Here is a 21,227-nt window from a genome sequence, read left to right as displayed (position 1 = left end):
TGATGCTTTATTATAACACTGATAATTTATTATTGCTAGGCATAAGGAATTAAAGACAATTGCTGTCTCTGTCAGAAGATGGAAAACAACATAACCACAATTTCTCGTGAAGAGCTGGAAGAACTCAGAGAAGCATTCAGTAAAATAGGTATGTTTTCTTGTAAGAAAGTTGTAAGCTATACAGTTTCTTTAAAAACAATATCTTAAGGGGATCATGTAATGTTAAACATCGTATGTTTAAAAACACCATGTTTCCTCACTTGTGTTGCTAATAACCCCTAAGAATATATGAAAATGAAAGAATTTTCACACTATTTTTATTTATTTATTTTTTAGCACTAGCACTTTGTTGCAATGTTAAGGTTTTAAACACAATGGGTGAATGTTTAAAAGCAAAAAAAATCCTATTTTAGTTGATCTAAAGAAGACGCTTGAAAACTTTTATTTTAGTATTAGGTTTTGGACTAAAACCAATTAACAATTTCCTTTTTCATTTGGTTACAGGTTTTAGTGGATTAATAACTAGTTCTCTTGCACCAAGTTAAATCTGATTTACATTTCTAAGTAACCTGAACTTTGTGATCCTTGATCTTGTCTTTGTAGAGAGTAAGTCATGTTAATAAATAACTAAGTATAACTTCATATGCGTAACAGGGTCTCTGCAGCTAAAGTCTAAGGCTATGGTCCCAGAACAGCTTAGGTCAATATAATTTATGTTGCTCAAGGGTGTGAATAAGCCACCCCTTTGAACAACATAAGTTACGCCAACCTAAGCACCGGTGTGGACAGCGCTATGTCAGTCGGATCGCTTCTCCCACTAACATAGCTATCACCGCTTGCAGGCACTGAAGTAATTAAGTCGACAGGAGAGCTCTCTCCTGTCAGCATAGAGCATCTGTCTGCACTAGCACTGCACTGCTGTAAGCTCTCTGGTGTAGCCATAGCCTAAGAGTAAACATGTGTACTATTTTGTCCTATATTGATTGACCCTCATCTCCATACTGCAATTGGAATGCTGACAGACCCCACTCATTGATGGGTGGGATTGAACCAGGGATCTCTGGAGCTTAGTGCATGAGCCTCTACTGCATGAGCTAAAAGCCCTTAGCTAAGGCTGTAGAACAGACTCATTTAACTCTCTCTAAGTGGTCTCGGTGCCACTAGATGGGACCGAACACCACACCTAGAAGGTATGTGGGTTACATAATGTCTTTGTGAACATTTAAGTTTGTTTACTTTGTTTTCTGTTCTTTCTATTAAATATTATTCCACAGTTTGGATACTCAGAGTAGGTATCTCATATTCAGAGTCACACTAAATGGATCTGAAATGACCCTTGCTAATATACATGGATGAGCCTGAGACATTTTTCATGGATTGCTTGCTGAGCTGTACAGAGATACTCACATCCCCACAGTAATTGCAGGCACCTAAGGTTCTAGAGCCAATAATAGATAGATCCTTCCCTACTAACTGTAAGCCAACCAGGCCCACAATCGAAACTAAGGTGGAAAAAAGTTGACACTAAAATGAACATGATTTGGGGGTTTAGCAATCAAACATCACTGGAGAACTACATATTGGGGTATTTACCCATGAATTTGGGCCTCTCATCAGCACACCTTCCATGATTTCTGAGAGCAGCCATAATTACAAAGCACATGATTTTATAAAGGTGGAAAAGTAAATCAATCCACAGAATACAACAAATATGTCAGAATCTAGTGGCCAGGAATCAACCACATAAGTTTGAAGGAATCTGAGCATCAATTTTAGAAACAGTTAACTGAGAAACACACAAGGGCCAAGTGGCCAGTCCAGACCTCCTTCCCACCCTTTTCCCCTTCGTCCTCCCCCTTGACTCTTCCCCGCTTTTTTCCGTCACGGCTTTCATGCTTTCCCTCCCTGCCTTGGCAGTGTTGTCTCCCCCATTAGATGTGAATTATTGATTCAGATGATTTTACAGTTTAATATTAAAGTTGTTTTAAAAAGATTTTTGCATGTGTATGTTATGCTGTGTTGTATGTCACAGATGGCAATTTTAAATTTATAGTTTTTATTTTTTGTTTTTTTTAGTTTGTATTGATTTTGGCCAGTGGATACATTTAATGACAGGCGCAGTAACCATGCCCCTTGATTTATCCAAGCTCCCCCTGCATGCTGCCGTGGAGAAAGTTTCTAGTAAGAAGTGTATAACTTCATGCAGGAGAAAGGAGTTCCCCCTCTGCATTCAGTTTAGTGTACAAGAACATTTTGACAGGATAACTAATGAAACTGCTAAACTAGCACTTAGTAAACTAAAAAGATTGAGATTATTTCCATGGAGTTTAGTGCATGAACTCTGGACCTTTGAGACTTAACCCAATGTAATATTTATTAATTGATATTTTGAATAAATAATGCATTGAGGAAACAATGCCCAACAGCAAAACAATTCGCTGCATGTCGGGAAAGTGTTGCCACTAGCAGTGTATAAATGTTGCTTATGTAACAATGTGCTTGGTTTAAATTATAAAATATACTCTAATGCCTGGTGAAACCAGGTCAGACCCTTCATTGCATAGAAAATCTTCCAGTACTTTGTTATAGCATATTCAAAAGGACTCCCAACATGTAATAGTGTCCACTGGAAGCAGGAGGACAAGAGAATGCAGCAGTACAGATCTCTCACAACAAAGCTAGCTAACAGGTTAAACAAGGTCATTTTTAATATAATAGACATGGGCCAGATTGGATTTATTCTTCAGGGGCCAGTCTCACCACCATCATTAGAAATAAACAACAGATATAGGGCAAGAGACAAAATACAGAGGTCCAAATTCAGACCTAGTGCAAGTAGTTGCTACCTCTTTGAAACTGCTTGCATCAAGTCTGAATTTAGGCCATAAACTACAGGTATTACTGTATGCAAGTGACATCTTGTAAGTAAGAAGAGAATTAATAACAGACCATCCACTCTATTTGGAAGCTGATAGAGGATTTTGGCATAGTCTCAGGATATAAATTATACTAGTCAAAATGCAAGGTTTTTGCTATTAATAAGAGTTTGTGACCTTGCCAGGGCCGTCCTTAGGATTTATGGAGCACTATGCAGTATTATTAAACTGGTGTCCCTATGCCCAACAGCAGCCTGGGCTCACATGTGTATTTTAGATAAGGGTGGTCTTTTGAAGGATTTATTTAAAAAACTATATGTCTGAAGATCCAAGTATTTAAGGCTAAAGATGAATACTCAGATTGTGCATCTATGGAAGGATTTTTTAGAGATGTGATTTTATAATCTTCAGCAACACACTAATGAAATATTTTTAAAGCAAATTTTAAACTAAGGTCCTGTAGACTAACATGTTCTGAGTAAATATTACAGTAATGCACAACTGTTTTTGTCAGTAAATTCAGAAACTGACACTATATACCTGGGGTTTGGTAAATGCCTGTTAAATGGCTCTTTAACAGTTTCAATGTTGTGCTAATAGGTCTGGCAGTAAGTAAAAAGAAAAGGAGTACTTGTGGCAGCTTAGAGACTAACAAATTTATTTGAGCATAAGCTTTTGTGAGCTACAGCTCACTTCATCGGATGCATACAGTATGCATCCGATGAAGTGAGCTGTAGCTCACGAAAGCTTATGCTCAAATAAATTTGTTAGTCTCTAAGGTGCCACAAGTACTCCTTTTCTTTTTGTGGATACAGACTAACACGGCTGCTACTCTGAAACCTGTCACTTTTAAGTACTAGATCAGTGGTTCTCAAACTTTTTTTTCGTGGACCACTTGAAAATTGCTTAGAGTCTCGGCGGACCATTTACTGATCTTTCCAAATGTTGTTTGTACAATTAGCTAACTATTGTAAAGTGCTTTCGATAAAAGCGCTGTATAAAAAAAAACTTAATAATTAACTTTTTTTGCTCTATAAATAAAAGCACACAACTCATATTTTAATATCAGTAGTCTTACCTATCTAATGCAAAGGATGTGCCCTTTCTCCCCTGCCGTGGCATCCTCTAAGCTAGGGCTAGGAAGGAGGGGGGTCTCTCCCCTGCCACAGCAGCCACAGAGCTGAGGTTGGGAAGAAGGGCCGTCTCCCCCCGGCATCCGCAGCCCTGGAGCTGGGGAAAGTTGCCTTTCTCTGGCCGCCGCAGCCCTGCACATCCCAAATTCCCCCCACCCCCTCTTCTCACTCCACTGCCCCCTCCCACCTATCCCTTATCCCCCCCAAGGCCACCACCTCACCTTACATGTCTTCTCCAGGGTCCCGGCACCTAATTAGTGGAGTCACGCCTGCGCGGCTCCACTAATTAGGTGTGTGGCCCTTCATTCTCTTGTGTGCTGCCACCCAGGCACACACTTCAGAAGGAACTATCTGTGGACCGCCTGAATGGAGCTCGTGGACCACTGGTGGTCTGAAGACCACATTTTGAGAACCACTGTACTAGATCCCCTCTGGAGGAAGACTCACCAGGCTGCAGCAGCCAGCTGTGGTGGAAGCCTGCAGGACGGGTCAGAACAGGGGTAGGAAGAGGCTGGAGGCTGAACACTGAGACCCAAGGGTGCCCCAAATTTTTGGGTGTCCTACGCAGCCGCATATGCTACCTATGCCTAAGGACGGCCCTGGACCTTGCTGTGTCTTTACCTTGAAAATTTAAGAAGGTGCCTAAGAAGTGTATAGCACATTTGGCCCTGGCCTCTAGGTGCTACCACAATACAAATAACAACTTAAACTGTACGGACCAGATCTTCAGCTGGTGTAAATCAGCGTAGTCTGTTGATTTCACCATATGGTGATTTACACGAGCTGAGGATCTAACCTATGTGTATTCCTTTGTGATTAATATATGTAATATATGGTACGTTCTCTGAAACGAATGTTGTGCTTCTAGTTGGTAATCTGATTTCTTACTTTCTGATCATTTTAGACCATCACTCTGCTAAAATGTTCCTTCCCCTTGATTGTTGCTTGGTACTTGTGTTAAAGCAAAAAATAATAAAAACAATGTTTTCATTTTACAGATATTGACAATAGTGGGTATGTCAGTGATTATGAGCTTCAAGATCTTTTTAAAGAAGCAAGCCTTCCCTTGCCTGGCTACAAAGTGCGAGAGATTGTAGAAAAAATTATAGCAGTAACAGATAGCAACAAAGATGGGAAAATCGACTTTGAAGAATTTGTATCGGTAAGTAAGACAGTCCTCTCAGGCTACCCTTTAAGACAGAATTATTTGAATTTAGTACCAGAAGGCTATACATGCAGTATGAGATAATTATGAAACTGGATTTTAAAGAGCATATTTTGTGACATAGTGTAGGTTTGCCATACAGAAAACACCACCAGGTCCTGTGTACAGTATGCACTAGGCATGCAATTTAATTATGCTACAGGGATGGAGGTAGGAAAGGACCGTTTCACAATATTTATTCAAGGGTATAGGAAAGTCATTCCTCCAGTACTGCTCATTGGGGTTCAGTGTTCTGAAGGACCACAACTACCCATAGGGCACTAGAAAACCAACACTTTGAGATTTACAATGTGTAGCATGAAATTCAATAGGCATTGGGTGCTTCACTCCCTTGGGCTCCTTTGAAAATCCCAGTGTTAGTTCTTCTCTAACATATTACATATTCAAGGTATTGTATAAACTTTGAAGGATCAGTTACCTTGCCTAATAGGAGATTGAACTCTCCAAAGTGCCCAGCATCTCTAAGATGATGAAGTAGGGTAGCAAAATTAAATTAAATTGCCGGAGAATATTTGAAGAGCAGCATATATAGTAATTATAAACCTTCACTGATGTGTGAATGGGAGGATAGTTATGACAGCATGACAGTTGATTGACTATTATGCAGCAACTGGCCACTCCAAAATAAGCTTTGTAAGAATACTAAAATCATTTATCTCTATTTTTTTCCCCAGTTCAATAACTGTTTTTAGCATAATCCTGGGAAATTGCTGTCTCCATCTACCCTTTTCATAAAGGAGCAAGCTTTAACAAATAACAACAGAGAAGCAGCTGGCATGCTGGTGCCACAGCCCACATAATGCTGATTAGTGTTGTCTGTTTTCTTGTGCTCCCTGTCTGTCTGTAGCCACCTGTTATTTCTTTTCTTATATTTAGATTGTAAACTCTTTGGGGCAAGGACCATCTTTCTGTATGAAGTTTCTGCGGTGCGCAGCCCAGTGGGGTCCTAAAAATGGCTGGAATGCCTAAGCACTACTGAATATAAATAAATATTTTAAATGGCATACAATTTTTACACTGCATGACCTGTTCTCTCTAGCTCTCATTGTGGTCTTTGGGTTCCAGTTTTGGGAATAGAGTATAGAACCATACCCCAAAGAACGCTCCAGCCCAGTACAAAGAAGCACCATATTATTTCAAAGGAGATGTAAAACTGTGGTCCTGATCTCTAAGTCATTTAAGATCCTATGGTACTATTCATAAGAGTAGCGCATTAACTTGGTGTCCTTGCCAAATTCCAACTTTTGTAATCACATTCAGACTCTAAAATCTCTCTGCAGTTTCAATTAGATAAAATATTATTTGCTTCTGGTCATATAGGTCACTGTACTCACATAACAATGTAGTTTTTCCTCCTGTTTCAGTGCTAGATAAAGTATCCCTATGTGTGTCTGCTGGGATCTTTCATAAGATGAGATAATATTTCAAACTTTCTTTCTCCCCTTTACTGGCTTTAATTTGGGCAAGGTGTGAGAACTCAGAGCTGGTTGTGATAAGTGCCCTTTTCTGCCTCCTCAGAGGAAGCAGTCTGTGCCCCTCACCTTCAAGAACTGTCAGTTCAGCCCTTCCTTTAAACAAAGTTGGATTGTTATAAATTCCAGCCTTTAAATCCTGTTTGTGGTACAAGATGCCTATACTATTGCGCTGAATCACTGTGCCATATTTTTAATCCGCAGGGGAGCCATAATTTTTTACATGGGTCAGTGGCTGGAGTGCTTCATTTGTGAGAATCAAACAGCTTCAGACTGATTATTTTTTGCAAGCAAGCAATTTTTGCTTTGAATCTACAGTATTGCAGCTGTTTATATGAATAAACAAGCAATTTGTTACAATTTGCTAGGGTATGTTGGCATTTCTACTGGAAATTCTAATTTGCTTAGGTTCATAACTGAACCGTTAAACACTTGTGTATCAATATTGCAGCCCACATAGCACATAACTTCACAACACTTAGGCATAGCAGGTAAATACAGTACAGAGTATCAGTTTTATATGACAATTTCCTTATTTTGGTGGAAAGTTTAGTCATAATTTTAATGTTTGTGTTAGTATTTTGTGACTGTTGTGCATGGAGAGATGTACCAACTATCTCCCTAATAACATGCATCTCTGTAAGTGACATATAACATCCTAGTATAAGAAGCAAGACAAACTGAGTGGGGAAATATTAAAAATCTCTTTTCCCAAAAATGTCTTTGTTTGATTTAAACAGTGTTTAAAATAAACAAAACATGAAAATATTTGTGAAAAGATTTGTGGGTTGTGAATCTAATATTTGGAGATTAAAACATGGTTTAGTAATGCTAGAGTCTTAGCTATTCACAAAACCAGCAGACTTCTTATAATAAATATAATATAATATAACCTCCTTATATTGTACTATATCAAAGAAGAGAGTCAAAAAATTACCAATATTTCAATAGTTAGGTGAGTTGATAGTTTAATAGTCACCCTAAGATAATGATAATTGATTAAATGCTCTTTCTTTTATGTCCTATTCCAGGTTATTCATGAATTGAAAAGTAAAGATATTAGCAAATCATTCCGAAAAACAATAAACAAAAAACAGGGTATTACAGCGATTGGAGGAACTTCACCACTTTCCAGTGAGGGGACACAGCACTCTTATTCAGGTAAAACACTTGTCCTTAGCACTAGAAAAAAAGAAGAAAAAACATAATTGGAAAAAAAAATTCTCAGAAACAAACCAGTAGAAGGTGAACCTCTGCAGTGCAGATGCCAGGGCTCTGTTTTGTAGAGATTATACTGTTCAGTTTGCTTGTCACAGTTCTGTGCTGCTCCCAAAGGTAAGTCAGATTTCTTTGCCAGAGCAGAAAGTGGAAAGAGAAATCTGGTTACAAGGAAGAAAGAATTAAAAATAGAAAGCCTTTTGTAGCATGTTTTATACTAAGGTTTTGTGTTTGGTTTGTTAATCTATTCTGTGAACTGTTTTTTTTTTTCTTTTACACTCCTGTTGAGATGTATACAAGGGAACGCACATTTTCATTTCAATGGTGCAGAACCAAAAATAAAAAAAAAGTGCACAGTACATGTTGGAGGTGGGAAAAGCCTGTTAGATGATCTAATCTGTCTCCTTGCCAATGCAGGGTTGTTCACTACAGTATGTTTTTTCTAAAGCTTTGTTCAGTTTAGTTCTAAATGTACCAAACAATGGCACTTCAACCACTTCCCTTGGGGAGATTTTTGCACAGCCTATAAATTTAATACTTAGGAAGCTTTCCTCAATATTCAACCTACATTTTCTTTCTTAATTTCATCCTAATATTTTTAGTTATACTTTCTTCACCTATGGTAAAAAATTCCTCTCTATTTGATTATTATACTCGCTAGATATTTATAAACTGTTATGTCCTCTGCTTAGTAGTTTTTTGTATATACGCACTTTATTCAATTCTTTTAGTCTTTCCCTGTTATCATCCTGATCATTTCTGTTGTGCTTCTCTGGACTCCCTGCAATTTGTCAATATCCTTCTGTTTATCAACACTTTGCCTTCATTTATCATGAGTTGCCAAATAACTCGCTGACAATATATGTCAAAGTAGGACTGTATGAGTATATAAAAGAACCTGGAGCTGTTCAGATAGCAAGGCACCTGTACTTTTCTACTTGGGAAGAGGAGGGCCCCATCAGCAATGATTTGGTTTTTGGTGTCATTTTATATGATGGAATGAAAATGTAATTCAGAAAAAAATACAGTTGAATGCATTACTCTTGTCCTGATAAATGTCAGTTCTTAAGGACATTGCATTCCTGGTTTTGTAAAACAGAACTTTTCAGACATCTAGGACGTAGTGTTCAAAGGGCCTCTGTTTTGTGTATATGCATTTATTAGTGCATGCAGACCCAACATTTGTGCATGTAAATAGGCGTTTGCATGTGTAGATCTTTAATTGTGCACCTATTTACCTGATGTGTACAATTATCATTTTCTGTATATAACTATAGGTTCTGGTTTACTGTTGTTTTGTTTTCTTGTTGTTTGTGTGGGTGTCTCACACAGCAAATGCAAAAGAGACCATTTTTAAAAGTAGGAAAATGTGATCGTAAAAAAAAAAAATCACAAAAAAAATGGGAGAGGAACTCAGGGGCAGGTAGGGTACCTGAAAGGATTTTTAGCTTTCTTTTTTAAAATTGACTAGTTTCTAGATTGATGGTTTCCATTTAGGGCTCAATCTTGCAAGATCCTGAGTGCACTGGCCCTGATCCACCCAAGTACTGAAGTGCATGCTTAACTTTATTCCCGAGAGTGGTACGACAGAAGCTAAGCATCTGCCTAACTGCTCTGCTGGATCAGAGCTAGAATGTGCCGCATCTTCCAGGATTGAGCCTTTAAACAGTAGATTATTTTTTGGAGTTACATAATGTAGGTAGTAAGTGGCAGTTTTGAATTTAAAGTTCCCTGTGATATTTAGAACCACAATTAAGATTCTACATATTGGACATGGATAATTTGTGTTGGCTGAGAGTTCTGTATGTGATAACTCTGTACTCTGTATGCACTGTTCTTATAGCATCAACTCCTTTGTTTATATCCAGTGCTGTGGAGAAATATTTAAACTGTCTCAGGCCATGTCTACAATTACCGGGGATCAACGCTGCTGTGATAGATGCAGCAGGGGTCAATTTAGAAAGGGCTAGTGAAGACCTGTTAAATTGATTGCAGAGCGCTCTCTGGTTGACTCCGGTACTCCACCGGAATGAGAGAAGTAAAGTAAGTCGATGAGAGAGCATCTCCCATTGACGCAGCATGGTGTAGACACCGCAGTAAGTTGCCCTAAGCTATGTCGACTTCGGCTATGTTATTCACGTAGCTGGAGTAGTGTACCTTAGTTTGACTTACCATGGTAGAATAACAGGTTTCAGAGTAACAGCTGTGTTAGTCTGTATTCGCAAAAAGAAAAGGAGTACTTGTGGCACCTTAGAGACTAACCAATTTATTTGAGCATGAGCTTTCGTGAGCTACAGCTCACTTCATCGGATGCATACTGTGGAAACGGCAGAAGACATTATATACAAAGAGACCATGAAACAATACCTCCTCCCACCCCACTCTCCTGCTGGTAATAGCTTATCTAAAGTGACCATCAAGTTGGGCCATTTCCAGCACAAATCCAGGTTTTCTCACCCTCCCCCCCCCCCCGCACAAACTCACTCGCCTGCTGGTAATAGCCCATCCAAAGTGACCACTCTCTTTAAAATGTGTATGATAATCAAGGTGGGCCATTTCCAGCACAAATCCAGGTTTTCTCACCCCGCCACCCCCCTCCAAAAACCACACACACAAACTCACTCTCCTGCTGGCAATAGCTCATCCAAAGTGACCACTCTCCCTACAATGTGCATGATAATCAAGGGGGGGCATTTCCAGCACAAATCCAGGTTTTCTCACCCCCCACACACACAAACTCACTCTCCTGCTGGCAATAGCTCATCCAAACTGATCACTCTCCTTACAATGTGCATGATAATCAAGGTGGGCCATTTCCAGCATAAATCCAAGTTTAACCAGAACGTCTGGGGGGGGGGGTAGGAAAAAACAAGGGGAAATAGGCTACCTTGCATAATGACTTAGCCACTCCCAGTCTCTATTTAAGCCTAAATTAATAGTATCCAATTTGCAAATGAATTCCAATTCAGCAGTTTCTCGCTGGAGTCTGGATTTGAAGTTTTTTTGTTGTAAGATAGCGACCTTACTTCAATCTCTCTGGTCACGCAATCACAGACATGAAGGTCGCTATCTTACAACAAAAAAACTTCAAATCCAGATTCCAGCGAGAAACTGCTGAATTGGAATTCATTTGCAAATTGGATACTATTAATTTAGGCTTAAATAGAGACTGGGAGTGGCTAAGTCATTATGCAAGGTAGCCTATTTCCCCTTGTTTTTTTCTATTCCCCCCCCCCCCCCCGACGTTCTGGTTAAACTTGGATTTATGCTGGAAATGGCCCACCTTGATTATCATGCACATTGTAAGGAGAGTGGTCACTTTGGATGGGCTATTACTAGCAGGAGAGTGAGTTTGTGGGGGGGGGGGGCGCGGAGGGTGAGAAAACCTGGATTTGTGCTGGAAATGGCTCAACTTGATGGTCACTTTAGATAAGCTATTACCAGCAGGAGAGTGGGGTGGGAGGAGGTATTGTTTCATGGTCTCTGTGTATATAATGTCTTCTGCCATTTCCACAGTATGCATCCGATGAAGTGAGCTGTAGCTCACAAAAGCTCATGCTCAAATAAATTGGTTAGTCTCTAAGGTGCCACAAGTACTCCTTTTCTTTTCATGGTAGAATAGACAAGGCCTCAGACAAAATCTGCTCAGCTCTCAGGAGCAGGCACCCACTATATGGAAACTGAAAACCCAGTGAAGATACAGATATTGTAGCTTGATTGTTTATGGGCTTAATAAGCATTCTTAGATGCAAGTAATGAGTTCTGTACACATCCCCTAGATATGAAAAGGGAAAGGGTCTCTCTTTTAAAGTGTTTTAAACAAGAACAGGCCATAAATCTCCTAAGGTTAAATATAACACAATAATTCAGACCAAATTCTTAGAAGTGCTGCCAGCTTCCAAAAGGCAGAGTAGAGGGCAGACTGGTCTATTGTCATATTTAAGCAAGGTCCTCTCTGCTCAGCTCTGGCATATTTCATATATACTAATTCCACTCCTCTTTAACATAATCACAGAGACACTGAACTCCTGTAATAAGTTTTAATAATACTTTTATCCTTATTACTCTGCTTGGCAAGTAGCATTGTGATATTCTATGGACAGTTCAATAATTTTGTCCACCATAATAATAGTAGATTTTAATGGTGTCCTGGCTCTTAGATCACTCAGTCTTTAATTTTTTTTGTTTTTCAGAGGAAGAAAAAGTTGCTTTTGTTAACTGGGTAAATAAAGCTCTTAAAGATGACCCTGACTGTAAGCATCTCCTTCCCATGAATCCATCAGATGCCAGTCTTTTTAAGTCACTTGCAGATGGCATCCTCCTTTGGTAAGTCAAGAACTAAAGAAAGAATAAGAAAGTTGTTCTCTGAAGGTCAAATCCTGATCACATTGAAATCAATTAAAGTTTTGCTGTTGATTTCAATAACACCAGGGTTTGACCTTTAATCAATACTTCTAACAAGTCATAGGATTGGGGAAAATCCTTTTCCTATAAATCCTTCTTTAGTGAATATATATTTTAAGTGTAACCTATTTAAAGAGTCCTATTTAAAAATGATGTGCTTTGCATAACTGTGTGTGTGTTATAAATCTGATTGGCTGGAGAGTTTTCCACTTTAAACCAATGGAATTATATCTTGATCAATGCACGTAGCAGGAATAATCAGACTCTTCACAACTTAGATCATTGTACCTCCCATCATGCTCATTAACAAATAATTAGATCTCTGCAGTTTCTAATATTAGAAAGCATTGTCTAGTGGTTAAATCACAGGACTGGCAGTCAGAAGATCTGAGTTTTACTCTTGACTCTGTTACAGATTTGCAGGATGTCTTCCAATTTCTCTCTGCTGCAGTTTTCTGAATTAGTAAAACTGGTATTTGCCCATGTCACAGGAGTACTGAGGGCCTAATTCATTATTAATTAATAGAAAAGGGCTTTGAGATCCTTCTATGGAAGGCACTACAGAAGTATAATATGTTAGCTGTAAGATTTACACTCTCATGTTACAGTGGCTCTCAACATAAATATATTCAATTCTGCAGTTGTCTGAATCTTCCCGAGAACTTTGTTAGCAGTACAATCAGAGCTGGACTCCTAAGCATAAATCTGACTACTCCACTTTCTTATTTCCATGTAGGTTTTATGGTTTCTAGTTTTATTGGAAGTTGTTTTTGAAGGGGAAAAATAGGAATTTACCTTGGTGCTTTCAATATATGAAGCAACACTTTTAGATTTACCACAAAAAAGTGATGCTAATGTTTTGTTTGAAGTACCATTGTTTGGAGAGATGGAATAAATTCTGACTTTTTCTTCCCCAGCAAAATGATTAATTTATCCAAACCAGATACAATTGATGAAAGAGCTATTAATAAAAAGAAGCTCACTCCTTTCACTATTTCTGTAAGTATGGCATCTTTTCTGGCACAACCTAATTATATTACAGGAGGCTATTCCTATAGGTTTGTTTAAATGGCAATTTTGCTGTAGATTGAAATGGGAGCAGATCAGGCCCTATGTGTGGATTTCAAGGTGTCAGACAGCCTGGTGGCATTGTTTGCTTGCATGGGCTTGTGTTTTCCTGGAGATCCATAGGACACTGATCCTTGATGAAATGCAGAGCTGACCTTTCTCCTTTCAGCTTCTAGATCTTTAATATTTTCATTGGCTGCTACCTACCTTCTCTACTTTCCTGGTCTTTCCCCTTTCCAGGGGTCACAAGTGAGGCTGCTTCTTAGCACTCTCTGCAGTGCCAAACATACTATTGCTGATGTTCCCTGTCTTAAATCCTAAATTGGGCCACCTGCTAGAAGTAGGGCGGCCCATGCCATAAGCTGGTTGTCTGTCTCTCAAAAATTAAATAGAAACAACAAGCTTAGAATTTGGCTGTCTGCATCTTTAAAGAAACAGATAAAACCACAAAGGCAAGTACTCAGTTGCAGCGCTTGAAAATAAGGCCTGGGCTCTCTGGGCTAGCTCCTCCTCCATCTCAATCTCACCCAGCACTACCCCTGAGCAGCTGCAAGCAAGCCTTCTTAAGTGGCCTGCTGGCTCTTAATTAGTCAGTGTCTTCTCCTGGTTCTTCTAGGTCTCTGAAGGTCTTGCTGAAGCTTACATGATGCAGGTGCCTATGTGGTAAGGGAGAGGTATCACACAGTTACATTTCCCCTCCAGGAGTACTCCACTGTTCAGTTCTCTTGTGAATTCTGTGCTTTTGTTTTTCCTCTGCATTGCAAAGTACTGGAGCAAATGAGCCATAGAAAATAATCAGCAAAGTAAATTGTTCTTTGTGTGGTTATCTTTTTTCCCCCCAAGATGGAGTCATTATGGAAGCCCATCTTCAGTAGTTTCTGAAGTAGGGGTAGAGTTAGCACTAAATATGTTTTTAAAATGTCTGAAACCACCTTTTTGTACTTCTGAACTACATACCGAGTGTTCAGTTACTAGACTGATAGGGCCACATAAGTACCTACCATAGGTAAGTATGCAGACAAAACATTGCTTACATAGTGTTTTGGATAAACAAGAAGCACCCTGACATGATTCATTATTAATTAGTTTATTTAGTATTAACATGCACCTAGTAGCCACAGCTATGGATCAGGACTCCATTGTGCTAGGCACTGTACAAACAGACAAAAGACGGCCCCTGCTCCCAGACAGCTTACAGCCTAAATATAAGACAAGAGACAAATGGATGCAGACAGATGGAGTACAAGGAAACCTACAAGGAGACAATATTGGTCAGCATGAAAGGCACTGGTATTAGCAGCTTAACCATTGTCAATTTTAATTGTAGGCATCATGGCAGAGGAGAGTTTTTAGGAGGAGTTTGGAGGATAATGAGGTAGCTTTATGGGAGCTTATGCGGAGGCTAGCATCAAGTGTTCCATAGTGAATGAGAGATAAGTAGGGTGGCGATTGGCCAAAAAGGGCCTTGAAAGTGAAGAAAATAAGCTTATGTTTGATGCAGTAGGGAAGGGGAACCAGAGGAGGCATTCAAGAGAGGGTTGAGATGGTCAAAGGATGGGCTAGGAGAATTATCTTTGGAGCAGTATTCTGAATGGATACAAGTGAGGCATGACTGCTTTTGTCAAGGCCAGAAAAAACAATGTTGCGATAATCTAGACATGAGATGGTGAGAGCCTGGATCAATTTTTAACTAGGGCTGTCAATTAATCACAGGTAACTCAAAATTAATCGTGATTAATCACACTGTTAAACAATAGCCAATTGAAATGTATTAAATATTATGGACATTTCTACATTTTCAAATATATTGATTTCCATTACAACACAGAATACAAAGTGTACAGTGCTCACTTTATATTATTAATTACAAATATTTTCAGTGTAAAACTGATAGAGAAATAGTATTTTTCAGTTCCTCATACAAGTACTGTAGTGTATTCTCTTTATTGTGAAAGTGTAACTTACAAACGTAGACTTTTTTTTTAACATAACTGCACTCAAAAGCAAAACAATGTAAAACTTTAGAGCCTACAAGTCCTACTTCTTGTTCAGTCAATTGCTAAGACAAACAAATTTGTTTACATTTACAGGAGATACTGCTGCCTGCTTCTTATTTACAATGTGAGATTAGGCATTTGCATGGCACTTTTGTAACTAGTATTGCAGGGTTTTACCTGCATTCTGCCATATATTTCGTGTTATAGCAGTCTCGGATGATGACCCAGCACATGTTTGTTTTAAAAACTCTTTCACAGCAGATTTGACAAAATGCAAAGAAGGTACCAATGTGAGATTTCTAAAAAGAGCTACAGCACTCAACCCAAGATTTAAGAATCTGAAGTGCCGTCCAAAATCTGAGAGGGACAAGGTTTTGAGCAATGCTACTATTTTGTATTGCATTCTAGTGAATTACCAAACCTAATCTGAGTATTCATCTAATGCACTGGTTTTTGTAACTTTAGAAACTCACAGAAGAAACAAAGGTGGTGACTACTATTTTAAAACTAACAAACTGACTGGCTAATTTAGTTAATGTTGATGTTTCAATTAGGAAAATCTAAATCTTGCCCTGAATTCTGCATCAGCTATTGGCTGTACAGTGGTCAACATTGGATCACAAGATCTAAAAGAAGGAAAACCACACTTGGTATTAGGTCTCTTGTGGCAGATCATTAAAGTTGGTCTTTTTGCTGATATTGAGATCTCCAGAAATGAAGGTAAGAAAGGAAGTAATGTCAGGTGCTCTCTCTCTCCCTCCCTCCAACTTTTCAGACGTCGGGAGCAATACGGCTTTCATTCACCTTTCAATTCACCTTTCATTCCTGTCCAGGACTTGTTCTTCCCTTAAGCCCAGCCCTGTCATGTCCCTACATATGAAGTCCTGCCATCTGGTTGGTCGTTGGTCCCAGATCTGACGACCTTTGTTGTGTTTGCATTATTTTCTTTGGCATCCTGTCATCTGTTTGTCTTCTGCAGTGCCCCACTATCATAAACTTTTAGACTGCAGCCAGTCCCATATCCTGAATTCACATTATACTGTCCTTCTAACTTCTTTTGTCTTAAAATCATTCTACTTTACACTGGCCATCTTTCAAAGAACTCTTACCTCTACTGCTTCTAGCTTTCTGCTATCTATTTAATTTAATGCAGCTGTTTTCAAACCATAGAATTACTGTTAGTACATTGGGCTGATACTTTCACTTTATGACTAATGTTTTCATCAATACATAATTTAATCAATTTCTGTGTGGCCCTTGTAGTTAAGGCACATCTTCTTTTACTCATCCTTGATGGAACCATTGGCACTGGCTTCCTAGGTACATATAAAAGTATACTTATTCTGGTGTCAGTTGTGATAAAGTATGCAATTTGGGATTAAATGTTTTGTGACCATGATAGCAATAATTCGGCTTTCTTTCACATTCACTTTTAGCTCTTATTGCTCTGCTAAATGAAGGGGAAGAACTAGAGCAGCTACTGAAACTTTCCCCAGAAGAGCTCTTGCTACGTTGGGTGAACTATCATCTGGCCAATGCAGGATGGCAGAAAATCAACAACTTCAGTGAAGACATTAAGGTATATATTTGTCACTCTAGTAAGTGAATACAGTCATGCCAAAATGTAATATTTTTAAAAACAAAAGATTGAGACCAGAATTAGTGATCTGCTTTTTATAGGTACATATTCACCAAGTGTGTCTAGCACCGCGCATTCTTTTGACCACCCATGATTATATTGTTTAGTTGCTGATGCTGTGTATCAACTAAGGATACACAACCCAAACGAAGCACTTTCCACATAGCCCAAATAGCAGCCCATATTCAGGAGTCCAGAAATTCCTAATTGTAATTAGAACCGTTTGGGATGAATCGCACACTCCCATCCACAACTTTACACCTTGCCCTTTAACCCTTCCCATGAGGCCTCACTTACCTTTGTTATCTTGTGAGGAGGAGAATGTGGCTTTCAGCCATCATCTGGCTCATCTGTAACAATAGGTGATTGTCCCTCCACCACAGCTTGGGGTGTCAAGAGACCACTCCCAAAGAAGACACATCTGGTGTGCTTATTGGCCCCACAATCCAAGGAAAATCCCTCCCAGTTACGGTCCCAACCAATCCTGCAACAAAGGAGGCATACCAGTGCCTTGCTGCGGATTCAATTCACTGACTTCATGGGGTTGAAACACACTCTGGCTCCACTGTGGCAGCTGGTAGATGTATCCTTCTCCTTTCTCTAGTATCAGCCAGGCAGTATAAAGTGTGCTTGGTGCTGCATTAAGTCCAATAAGAGACAACAGCACTTTTAAAATTAAAAGTGAAGGGAAGTGTTCCCTGTGGGTAATAAGTGAGGGGATTCCATGGACATCTTCCCTCCACTAATTTCAGAATAACCATTAAAGATAATTATGTAGCTATCTCTGTATTCTTTATGAAATACTAGGGAAGAGACTATTTACAAAGAAAATAATTAACTGGCTTTCTTTTAATGAAAGAGTGCAAATCTAATCAAAATGACCTTTAATATGCAGGACAAGTATTAAATATTTTTAACATTTGCTGCTTTTATCAGAAAGACAGGTTTATCCCTCTTTCTTTTTTGTTTGTAAGGGAACAGGGAAAGCAAAAACATGTATTGAACATTGTATCTAATACATAAAATGAATGATAAAACAAATAGACTCCTTTTAACTGGGGCATCTTGGTCCACAAACTATTGTCCAAGTTAATTGGCCTATTAAGAGAAAAGGCCATTTTAAAAAAAAGCTGTTTGAAAAGACTTAACTAAAATATTGTTCTGACTCATAAAAATGAGATCCACATCATTTCATTTTTATTTTCTTTTTATGAAAACTTTATTTAGTAACTTTTGTATCAAAAGACTGGAGCTAGAATTTCACTCCTATTTAACATCTGCCTTAAATATATTTTAACTCTTAGAACTGGCTAGTACATTCCCAATAAGAAGAATTTTATTCTGTCATGATTAAACAGAAGTCATTCCTATTCACTATGTCATTTGGCTAAACTGATTCTATGTGAAATGTCTCAGTGAAGTGGCCTTCTTGATTAAGTGGATCTTGACTAAGGGCCTGATCCAAAATCCACTGAAATCAGTGCAAGTCATATTGACTTCAATGATCTTTGCATCAGAGCCTAAGTGCAGTATACTATATTCAAAGGAGCAAATATTTGCTTATTCCCTACTATTATATTGTTTGTTTTAGGATTCAAGAGCCTACTACCACCTGCTGAATCAGATTGCACTCAAAGGAGACAAAGATGATGAAATTCCCATTAACATTGACCTTTCAGGATTTAATGTAAGTATCCTGAGGGTCAAAAAGATACCTATGTCTATTTAACAGAGACCCCATCTACATATCCAGGGACTTGGTTACATCCAGAATATGGTTCCATTTTGTAGTGCAGACAGGAGCATAATGAAACCATGAAAAAGCTTTGAACTCTGCAGGATTGGTACAGTTTCAGGATAATGTTGAAACATGATTAGGTGCCTGTCACAGTTTCCAGGGGAACTGTGTCCGTATTTCCTCCTGCCCACATGGTCCATTTAGTGCTCAGTTATATCTCAGGTCTCCAGCCATCACCTGTGTCTGAGCAGGGACCCTTGTCCCATTCTTTCTGACCAGGGGATTTGAAGGCTGCACAGCTCCCTGCCTTACACTGTGATATCCCCAGTAAGCTAGTCTGCCTAAAGGCCAGTGCCTGTGCTTTGCTTTCTCTGAAGTCTATGAATAGTGTATCGCCAGCAGTTACCAGTTATCACACAGCAACTTCTAAGCAAGCATCTTTATTCTGAAGGGAAAAGATCAGAGAAAAAATAATAAAAACCATAAATAGATTTAAACACACACTAAGCTTACCAGGAGTCACCAGTCTTATGGGGGTCTAGTTAGCAAAAGTCTTTCCAACCCTTCTGCAAGGTTGGGGTCCCCTGTGGACAGAAGGTCCTGTCCATTTCCTGAATCAGAAAGAAGGCCTTGTCCTGGGTCAGTTTAAACCCAGCCTTTTTATTTCAAAAGTCCTTTGCCTGTTGGCCTCTGGAAACCTTACTGTGACCCAGTATATGCAAGTCTCACCAGAAGTGGTAATTTTCCGGAGATATTTACAACCTAAGTTATTCACCTTAATCACTCCTATGACACTTTTTAGGGTTAACTGAGGCTGTCTGTGGGAATTTCTACCACCTGCACACAGGATGAAGAAGGAGATTGGCTGTGCCAGCCATGGGAAAACCTCCCCAATTACTGGCTGCTGGCAACACAAGCGCTCCACTCCTACTCTTTCCCAGTGCAGACTAACAATTTACACACTGTGTTACACTCAAGCGCCCAGTCCCTTATGTGCTGGGCACCAGCAATGTACACCGATCCGCCGCCTCCATGGAAGCAGTGCACCCCAGTTCACTGGTTTCACCTCAGTTCAACAGCCTCTTTAGCACAAGGCACTTAGATGAGTCCATAGTAAAAACAAACTTGTTTATTTAACAGAGCTTGAGATACAGTTTCTAATAAAAGAAAGTATAAGGGCTTGGAATCAGAGGTTTACATTTAAAAGAAAACCATAAAATGCAATCTGTAGCCTGTCCTTCTTAATAAGTTACTTTCCTGTCTAATAAAGTATTTCTCACCCAACGATGAATCTGTACGGCACTTGTCCAATCCAGAAAAAGCTGGGATTCACCTTTCATGAGACACTCCCACTGGCAGAGTGTCTCCTTCGGAATGGATAGCATCATGTGCCTTTTCTTCTTCTCTTAAACAGTTCCAGACTATGGTCTCCTAGACCCAGGGGTTCAGAGACTTTTACTGGAGTTCTTTTATCTTTGTAAATGCTCAAGACTGCATCTGATCCAGACAGTAAACACGGGGCTGGCTCCATGGATGTCAATTGTTCTCAATGCTGATTGAGTCAGCTCTGACCCTCCCCCACAAATTTCACTTCCTGCAGTTTTGGAATGCAATATCCTAGATGTTACATAACTAATAGACTGTCCTGTACAAACATCTAATAACCATCACACACAACACCCTGCAGTGAAATACTGAGAAGATGGTCAGACACCGGGGTAATATATCTGCCTGGGCATGTCTGTGCATCAGGACCCCCACTATTTCTAGTTCCTGGAGGAGCGGTGGTAACCCTCTTCTCCTCCTCCCTCCCGATTGCCCTCCCCCCCGAATTGCATGCAATCCCTGGCCTACAGTGATACATAAACTATTCATAAACTTAATACAACATAGTCCAAGAGATTGCCTGAGGTTGCAATATCTGTCACAGTGCCTTCTACCTTACAAGGTGGAACTGTGTCAGGGGAAACTATTTTGCAGTCAGGTCTCCCAAATATAGATGTCATCTTAGCATCCTATTCTTGGGTTCTATTCTCTTCCCCAGCTGAAGAATTCTAACTGGGTTGCCCAGTTGTGTTCTGGAACTCAGCCTGGGAAAAAGAATGAAGACTTGTATTCTCATGTTGCTTCTTCAAATCGGATGGCATTCAGAGGTAGGAAGGTTCCCTTCCATTCATCAGCAATGATGGAGGGTGTGGGAAACTTCAGGCCACAACAGCAAAGGGGCAGGAGTGTGCAGAACCCTTCCGTTGAGCCTTAACCCAGCTGAGGGTCAAAACATTTCTCCTCTTGAGGGTGCTGAATAAGGTTAGTTGAAAAATTTCCATTGCAACTGTTTGACAGAAAATTGGGTTTTTGGCTAAATGAAATTTTTCATGAAAACTTTGTTTTCTGTGCAAAAAATTTTTTTGTTAAAAAATAAATACCATAACCCTGCAATATTTTGTCTGAAAACCA

At 39.3% G+C, this 21,227-nt stretch overlaps 1 protein-coding gene across 3 annotated transcripts in view; it reads left to right on the top strand.

The window, feature by feature from the left end:
• PLS1 (plastin 1) overlaps nt 1-21,227 on the top strand; it is an 83,556-nt gene that overhangs the window by 37,924 nt on the left and 24,405 nt on the right. For all 3 annotated transcript variants that reach the window (XM_084640196.1, XM_084640195.1, XM_084640194.1), the window contains 8 exons: nt 40-148; nt 5,008-5,171; nt 7,738-7,867; nt 12,118-12,250; nt 13,246-13,327; nt 15,948-16,113; nt 16,830-16,972; nt 18,624-18,719. In XM_084640196.1, coding sequence (XP_084496322.1) covers nt 79-148; nt 5,008-5,171; nt 7,738-7,867; nt 12,118-12,250; nt 13,246-13,327; nt 15,948-16,113; nt 16,830-16,972; nt 18,624-18,719 — 984 coding nt within the window. In that variant the 5' untranslated portion in view covers nt 40-78. The remainder of the gene's footprint in view (nt 1-39; nt 149-5,007; nt 5,172-7,737; nt 7,868-12,117; nt 12,251-13,245; nt 13,328-15,947; nt 16,114-16,829; nt 16,973-18,623; nt 18,720-21,227) is intronic.

The sequence above is a fragment of the Lepidochelys olivacea genome (genome assembly GCF_965140295.1).
Source record: "Lepidochelys olivacea isolate rLepOli2 genome assembly, chromosome: 9".
Taxonomy (NCBI): domain Eukaryota; kingdom Metazoa; phylum Chordata; order Testudines; family Cheloniidae; genus Lepidochelys; species Lepidochelys olivacea.
The sequence above is the reverse complement of the archived record's forward strand: the minus strand, read 5'-3'. Positions and strand labels throughout refer to the sequence as shown.